General features: G+C 36.1%; 1 protein-coding gene across 1 annotated transcript; it reads right to left on the minus strand.

The window, feature by feature from the left end:
- Window positions 1-2,303: 2,303 nt before the first annotated feature.
- Window positions 2,304-8,059, minus strand: LOC144435517 (enoyl-CoA delta isomerase 1, mitochondrial-like). The gene is made up of 6 exons (XM_078124108.1): window positions 8,038-8,059; window positions 5,759-5,896; window positions 5,120-5,247; window positions 4,043-4,189; window positions 2,802-3,000; window positions 2,304-2,621 (listed from the first exon to the last, which is right to left on the minus strand). The coding sequence occupies exons 1-6, from the start codon at window positions 8,057-8,059 to the stop codon at window positions 2,449-2,451; spliced, it is 807 nt and encodes a 268-aa protein (XP_077980234.1). The 3' UTR covers window positions 2,304-2,448.
- Between the last annotated feature and the right edge of the window lie 1,461 nt (window positions 8,060-9,520).

Genomic DNA, 9,520 nt, shown 5'->3' on the forward strand with positions numbered 1-9,520 from the left:
ACCGCGATGTGAACTTAAATTGAGATAAAGTGGTGCTACTCATGTTAATATCATTAATTATAGTCTTTAGTGGTACACTACACGTGACATCCGACATCGACGTTTTTCATCAGCCATGCCGATGAATGCTATATTTGAACACTACCAAGAACGTAGTTCACTACCTCATAGTATCCTTGTTAGGATCGCTTTGCCTTGAACAATTGTTAATCTATAACCGCAGCCATACCGAATATGAAGCTAATCAGCTTAATAAATATGAAGTTTGTATTTTGAGCAAAGAAATCACAATTATATATGATTTCCTCATCAACAATTTGGTCACTCTGCCTTCCCACCTAGACAGCTCTATAACATCAAGGCGAAATATTAGACTATTCAGACAAGAAGTTCAGAGTTCAAGTCTTTTCATTAATAAATTACTTTGTGGCCCAAATTGTACAAATCTAGGAACAAATGATATTACCTTGATTATAAGTATTGATATTATTTGTATCTATGTTAAATTAAAAGTGACACATTCGTACTAAATTTCAGCATTTTTTGTTGAAAGAATAATAGTGACATCGATGTAATGTATAAGCGAGATAGAACAATTCTCGCCTATAGTTGGCAAATACCATTTCCATCATGCTGCGATGTGTTGAAGAAACTTCTATTACAGCGTAATTGAAATGGTCAATCGATCAGTCCCTCATACTGCAAACTGTATGAGACTAAATCACTTCTATTTACAGTATTTCATTTGTACTAAGCATTTCCTTTGTGTCCTCTTCTACATAGGGTGTAGACACACTTTAATTGAAAAAGAAGTGACGGTTATCAGCAAAGTGTTCTGTAAATCAATTTACCCCCCCCCCCCAGTGACACCATTATTATCTGCAGCTATGTTATGTAATTTATTGTTCCTTAATCTTTTCATGATGTTAATGAACAAATTCACTATACAAACTCCATTCCTGACATCTCGGCCAAATAAATAACCTGTTATGTTGCAGAAAAGTTCAAAGTTAAATCAATTAACTACGCAAAGACTATGGTCCAAATACAAGCAGTTATATACATGTTTACCCACTGAGAACGTCAGTTCTGCATTTTCTCCTGATGCTCTGTTATGTAACCCTCGTGTACTTATGGGTTATCGTGACAAATTCTATATAAAACCCCTTTCAGCGCAAGTCACTTTGTAGTGAAGTGGTTGCAGTGCATGTCTTTGGATAGAGAGGTACAGAGAGAGGTACCATACTTTTTTGTACATCTGGTGTGCAATTGAACAAATTGATCAAGGTTTAAAGTGGCCATATGGAAGTATTTGGTATTTATTTTGGAATTTTAATTTAGGCCTAATAAAAAATTGTGTGGTTCCGAATACGCTTAATTTTACAATAGGTGGGGTAGGTAGATTATTCATCCGATTTGATTACATATTTTTTTTTATGTGAGAGTGTCTAGTTCAGGTAGTTATGTTTTCTGTTGTTTTCCCAATGGTCTCTGTGTTATTGGTTTCTTCCCATCAGATATACAGTCAATACAGATTGGAAGAACAGTTTTGTATTGTCTTTGTAGTTGGTCAGTTTCCGCATTCACTATTTCTGGCGAGACTTCACAATTTTCGCAATCACTATTTCTGGCGAGACTTCACAATTTTCTTGAATTTATTATTTTTTTCTCGAATATGTAAAAAAAAGGTTTAGGGCGGCAGAGTGAAAAACTAGGTGGGGGCAGGTAACCGGAACCAAACAAGTTTTTTCTTTGTGAGGCCTTATAAAACAATTTTATCATGGCTTCCTGTGTTTGTAACTCAATACATTGCAAAAGATTAATAAATGTGTAAAATCTTTGTCACTGTACGCACAATACTAAATATGCTTATGATATAATTGTTTGATAACTTACAAAATCCAAAATAAATATCCCATCCTCATTCATACGGTCACTTTAAGACATACAGCACATGTGTTTATGGGCTGGAGGTATTGTAATAGTTAATAGATTGCAAACAAAAGGGTGGACAAGTCTGGGAACAGTTTAATTGTGTGAATCAGTCCCGTAAAATGGAATTGAGAACGCTGTTGACAAAATTGGGACGAGAAGGATAGAAGTATAGCTGTAAATATACCCAATTATACACGACAAAACTAAGTCGAACCACTGCTTAACCAAATACTAATAACATTGACCAACACTGGCATACATACAAGATGTGCCGATTATACTAAAATAAAATAAACAAGCTAATTGTCAGGTATATCGGTATACTACTATTTTAATATTGTATATATAAACATATAGATGTTTGATGTATGTACATTTGTTACAAAATTCAAAGGTTTTATGTATTTTTATAAACGACTTTGATAATATGAGAATGAGAGCAACCGAATCTCACAAACATTTCAAGTCATGGTTATAAGATGGATGCGACCATCTTTGTTAAAGATATCATAATTATGTATTTCTTTTCCGTCCCTTCAACTTCTCAAGGGCTTCTTGTATAGTTTTCTTGACACTCTCCTGGACCACACAGTCTGCAAATTGATTGGCATATTCTTCTTTCCCATTGGTCATGTCATTGAGAATTGCCTCTCTTAGTCTTCGTTTTGTAATCTTTCTCGCTAAGTCTGCAAACAGTCATAGATGAATACATAAGTTAACAAACTAAGTTATGTTTAATATTATATAATATTAATATCTATATTTTACCATAGCATACAATATCACATTGTACACAATATCATATACTATCATATATTCGCATATCACACCATATTTCTATAGGGTATTTGTCAGATATTACTTACCAGGAACCTTGAGACACTGCGTTAAAATATTTACACTTTTCTGTAGAAGTTCATTGGCTGGAACAACGTGGTCTACTAAACCTATGTTTAAGGCTTCTTCAGGTTTAAAAAATCTCCCTCGCAATATTGCTCTTTCTGCATTCAAGGGCCCAACAACCCTTTCAAAGTAGGAGCATATCCACTGTGACATAGCGACGTTCTGCAAAAGATTAAACATGTTGTTAATCATTATGAATATTACGCACAATACTAACATATGATTTAATATTAATTAACACACATTAATCATATAATAAATATATACATAAAACATATTGCTAACCTTTATTCGGTGAATGATGTGTATTTAACTAATTAATATTCCAAAACTATTACCTAGCTATTTAATATACTCCATATAAACGGTACTATTATACCATGCATATGCACAAGCCAAGATGTACAAAACATATGGAATTTATACCCTGGTCGTTCTACGTCACAACAACATGTGTCTACGTCACTGGTTCTGCTGTGTTCGAAATATGAGTCAAAACGCTCGTGACCTAGTGACAAAGCCCTCTTAGGTCACTCGTATTTTCCTAGGCTGAACGAACAAAAATATTGGGGGCAACATATAAATATCCAATTATATGTCCCATGATTTACCTGTACGTAGACCTCGAAATATTTTGAATGGCGAGAAAGCGTACGTATATACATTCAATCATCGCATTTGATATTTTGGATACGATTGCTTGTGCATTACGGTTTTTGTTTTCATTTGTTGAGAATTTCACAAATTGTACAGAAATTGTTTTCTTACCAATGCTACTTCATTCAAACCAATTACATAATTCCCATGTGCAAATATTCTGTATTCACAACCAAGAGATAGAACACATCCTCCAGCTGGCGAATGACCCTGCAATAACATGCTGTCTAAGTTAGTAAATTACTTTAGTTTTTAATGTTATACAAATGGGTATTTTTGTAACTTTTTGTATACAAGGATATGTTTTGTACATGGGGAAAAATGTCCGTATATATCCAAACGACAGAGAGCATTCACGACTGTTACGTCTGCTTTCAGTGTGTCATTTCATCATGAATATATTATTACTCTCGATCGAGAACTGCAAATGCATGTCCAGAATGAGTTAAGAACAATACCAAACATAACAGAGAGTATATTAATTCAACACTTAGTATAGTGGCATATGCTATAGTACAGAATGTCACAACGAGATGGGAGTGCTTACATTGATAGCAGCGATTGTTATTAATCTGGATCCAAACACAGTTGCAAATATGTCCTGGACATCTTTGTAGTATGTTTTTATGTCTTCGTAACTACTGTTGCTCAAGACAGTGAGATCTAATCCAGCAGAAAACACATTCGGAAGAGCCTTTAAAAGTACAAAACACAAGAAACAATACAGTGTTTATAATGTAATACAATTCAAGCTGACCTTAAACACACTGGAAGATGGCAGTTTGCATTGTAAGCTTGAGTGAAATTAGTGATGGAATCACTTGCCAATGAGATGTGGAAATTCTTGGCAGCTTTAGAAACTTTATGTAATAAAAGATATTGTAGTACTAGTATTTTGTATAAGCTTCTTGAACTTATTAATGTGACATAACTGCTGTGACTGGTCATTCTTATGTCATTGAGTATTATATTATATCATATATGTATACTGATGGTTCAAATCAAGTGATCTGATTGGTCCAGGCGTTAAAATAACTGTGCTAAACTAGTGATATAGCAGAGATAGTATGCCTCTAAACGGCACCGAATGTGACTGTGCTGAAATGTGCTATGATCACAAGAGGTCTTCACATAAACCTTGTAGAAAACGCCCAAAACGCTGAACACTTGTCAAGCGTAGTAGAGTTACTTTGCAAGACTTCAAAGTTACTAAGGTGTTATTTTATCACCCACAATCATATGCAAGTTGATAGCCGTAATCACGCCAAGTGCCCTAACGGAAGAAATATGTCTGACTGGACTTTTACTTTCAAATTATCAAGTAGGAAATTCATTATTTATTAGCGATAGCTTTGAATGTTGATTCGTTGCTAGCTCAGTTCAACATGAATAATTTGTACTCATTGTTATTCAGATCAAGAGATTGTGTGATTTGTTCAACACATATCAACACAGGGGAAATATTAAATAACCAGTCCCTTGTGCACAGACGTTCAATGTATTTTTTATCATCGAAAATGCATGACTATGTGAAAACACGACCTTTAAATCTCACTTTAAATCTCAGTCTAATCAATGATGTATATTTAATCTGATAATAAGTTACTTTGTCATCTCTGCTTACCGATGTTATGATAAGGCCTCTACAACTTTCGTCATCTTCTAATTCTTGTAAACCTTTTCTGAAGGAACTTACAAACTCCGGCCTGAATGCGTTGACTGGTTTACTGTTCATCTTCAACACTGCTATCTCTATAAAGGGTAATTGCGATAATCGCAAAGTAAATCATTACAATTTGCTTGTAGTTATAACTGAAACGGTTCCTCTTTAAAGTGGATTTTTAAAACATCAATAAATCTACTCCCTCCCCAAAAACATTGAATGAAAGTATATTGAATGGCAATGATAAAACAGGAGAAATAATGACGAATAAACAATCCGAAAATATCAAGATACTTTGATGTCGTGTTGACTCTTGCCGGCTATTATGCTATTTTCATTCTATGATATAGGAAGGAATGGAATACCTATCATTTTCCCCAGATCAATTTATTCATTGATTTGGGTCAAAGATGTATTGCTAGAATTGCTAGAAAACTTCGATTTACGGATTAATATGTATCATCGGGATATTACAACTCTGCAAGAAATACAATATCTATGCCTTTATTTTATATTCACTAGACAGTACTGAAAAATATATATCTAAATTTGACGCCCTTTGTCACTACATATGCACACCTGATGATATATAACACGTACCATGATTGGTGGGATCTCGTTGGATGTCAATCAATGCAGAGTTACTGTTGAAAAACCTTCTCCCATTTGTCGCTTTGACATGTCGAAGTGTTGTGTTTTCGTTTGAAATTAATGAAAACAGCCTTCGACCGAGTTGTGCTGTAGTAATAAAAAAAGAGAATGAAAATATAGTAGATGACAGTTCTTCTATGTGTCGTTTGTTACAGAGTGTTCCGGACTCAGCCTTAAAAATATGGGGTCGATCATTTCGATTGACCAAGGGCCAAATTGATAAATTACATTATACTATTAAGCCCGTGTATGAAACAGAGTTAACGCACATTCGGTGTTTCTCACATGTCGGAATCAAACTTCTTAGTTTCCGCGATTTTAATGTCTCCTAAATGACCTTTCCCGGTCAATATTAACTGATCAACTCGGACCTATATTTAAAGACGAAGTCAGACGATTTACAACATGAATAAGACGGAATAACAGTTTGAGTTACTGTAACAACAATGATAATCTTCGGTCTCAGTGACTCGAACAATACTTCCTGATCGTTGTCAGTCTATACATCTATTTTGGTGATAATAATATAAATGTGACATTTTGTATTTAGCGTTTACTGCAGCTTTGGATTTGGCAATAGTCTTTTTAGGCACCCCCCCCCCCTGTAGCTAGCCAAAGTGTGTACTGTATACCTATATATTTCCCCTAGGTGCCTAAGAATTTGTGTGTTATAAAACACGTATTCAGGCACTACTAGACGTCACGTTACCCTCTTGCTGTTATGTTATGTAGAAGCTACTTCCCTCGGTTTGAAGACTTGGTCGGTAGAAAACGCATGGAACAGGCCTGGGCCTAGTCTTGCTGCTAGACGTTCGGGCTTTCTTTCGATACTATAAGCGAACGAAGTTCGCAGTGAGGGCTTGCCCGATCCTCGAATAGCAATGTTCGGTCGTGTGTCGTACTGTATCGGAAGAACATCCGAGGTCTAGCAGATAGACTAGCCTAGGTCAGGCCAGGTCAAGTATCGACAGAATTTTTTTCTATTCACATTCGATTCGGATCGAAAGATCCGTCATCTGTTTTTGTTTGCAATATTTATTGGTCAAATTTCACCCTCTCTTATAAATGCAAATTCAACAATGCAAGTACTCGAATATGTCCACATTCTGTTGAAAACGTCTATAAATGCTCCAAACCACTCAAGTTATATATCTCTTGACAGCCATCACTGCTCACACAAAACATACACATTTAGATATATGTCGTAGAGAGTGTCATAGGAAAGTAGAAATCAAACATATTGTTATTAAATTGTTACATTGCATACAAAAGAAGTGAGTATAAATGGTAAATGTTTTTTTCTCACTCTTCTTACCTCCCTTTGATTTGTTTGTTTGTTTGATTTGTTTTATTTGTTTCTGTATGTAATTATACTAGTCATATCTTCTCATTCTTAGTATTACACACCATGTTTCAAGTGTTAAATTCTAAAGGCTATTGTTACAGCGCCGACTGAATAACCTTTGACCCTTTCATCTGGAACGTGTTAACATAAACATGACATCTGGACAAAAATTAGGACGTACGGAGTGGCGATTTTGAATAAAAAAGATAACTTTAATATGGCGAATTGCTGAGAAAAAATAACCTGACCACAATTACTCGAAAATTTACAACAAATATAAGGACGGATTCACATCTTTGGATCTGAACGTGAACCTAAAAAAATATTCAGTTGATATCATACCTGACCTGGCCTGGCCTGTACCGACAGATAGTTATAGTTGCTACATAACAGCTCAGATCACCATTGGTGGGCTGAGATAACAGCTCTGGGGGTAATTAGTCAGTAAGGTACGGCGTAACGGGACGCCCTCACACATCGGTCGACCCCCTCCCTCCATCGGGTGAGAGGAGGCCGTTGAGGGCGGAACGTCAGGACGTATCTAACAGTCTAGGGGGTAATAGGCGTCATAGCCAGGCAATAAGCGTACTCCTCTAAGTTTATTGTCTTTCGGATATTATGTCATGGCGTTAGTTCGATCGACACGTTGGGGTTAGACAGGGGTCACTGGCGTCATTGTCTGGCCACAATGAGTGCTAACCTCTAGCAAATGCGATTCAAACTTAAAAATAACAATTATGGTTTTCGCACACATACTGCGTTTAACTTTTTAAAGTAAATGCCTAACTGAAAAGCTTGCATGGACTATAAAATACATTCCTTCCATGTCATTTATATGAAATGTTGGCAAGGTCAGTCGTTATATCAAGGTTGGGAAACTTACCTCTATATGCTGTAGCGGCCATTTTACATGTAGGATTATTAGTGCGGTCGAAGTTTTTAAGGGTCATCATAGCGCCAGCTATAGTCTCGTCCCGAAAATTTGTAAAGTTGGTTTCATTTCGAGTACGCCTTGATAAAATTTGAGCAAAAATATGTGTATATGATGATCTGATCTGATGCACTCATAGTATGTTTATGCCTCCCGAGGCATTGAAGTTGTCAGCCTTGCCGATTTTGCCGGTTTGTCAAAATTATAACCGTAGCTTCCCGGGCAAGGGGCGGTACCAGTGCCAGCTTTGGTAGGGGTGTGTCACGACCAGGCCCCAGTTTAGACCCACTTTGACCAAAATTCAATACCCTGGCCATTTTCGACCATTATGTACAGTTTTTTTTTAAAAGATGAAGGTTTAGACCTGAATACATTTTCCTTACGAGGCAACATTTTGGGGGAGTTAAGATTTGGAAAAGGACAATGAACCACATTTTAGACTGAGCAAAATCGAAAATAATGCAAAATTGACCCTGTTTTAGACTCTTCAACTCAGAAAAAACAGACCCCATTTTAGACCAAATGGCCTAGGGCTAGATAACGGGCGGCACAAATACGTATACTCAAATGGGGGGGGGGGGGGGGGGGGGGTAAGCTTACTATAATTGTTTTTCTTTTATAATTTGTTCCTATAAGTTCAAACGTCCACTAGATCTTAAAATCATCGATAAAAACTAGCACAATAAGTCATGGGATACTTCGCCACTGGTATTTCACACTTCATTTGTCCAATTTCAACTCGGGGAAAACACCGGTGAATATGATAACATATCAAGAACTGGGCTGAACTCAAACTAGGTATTAGGATAAAACTGATAAACTATCCGATTACGTAATTTTTTATACGTATCAACGTATGTACAGGAACTCACTATTATTACATTATACTAAAATAGTAAGGGGTAAACCATTTGATTTCAGGGGGGCTGGGGGATTTGGAAAGCAGTACATGGTAGGATAGACCATGGATACATCCATGGATAGACTTAGTACTTGTCGCCTGGCTAGTCCTTACACTAAATATTCTTAATTACTATGAAGTACAGGCAGTTACAGCAAGTCTATGACCATGGATAGACGGTTTCAGTTCATGTCCCCAACAGGGATGGACTTTGTCGAGTAACCTTGTTGAGAAGACCATGAAAACTGTCTCATGATTGCTTTGATTTATTTTGAACTTGTTTGATATATAGGCAAGTGTGAAGTTAGTTGTTGACATAATGAAAATGACAACTTTTATATGATATCAAAAGAGAGTTACTTCAGGTTATACTTTTCAATATCTCAAAAAATAATATCACTCTCAAAAATTACATTCCCATAAGACTATGGACTTGAAAGTACTTAGCATTGGTCAATTCTTGCCTTTCATCACAACTACTACCTCCCCGATTCCCAGCATCAATGTTGAAATAAATTGTTATCTTCAAATGAA

The sequence above is a fragment of the Glandiceps talaboti genome, chromosome 5 (assembly GCF_964340395.1).
Source record: "Glandiceps talaboti chromosome 5, keGlaTala1.1, whole genome shotgun sequence".
Classification (NCBI taxonomy): Eukaryota; Metazoa; Hemichordata; class Enteropneusta; family Spengelidae; genus Glandiceps; species Glandiceps talaboti.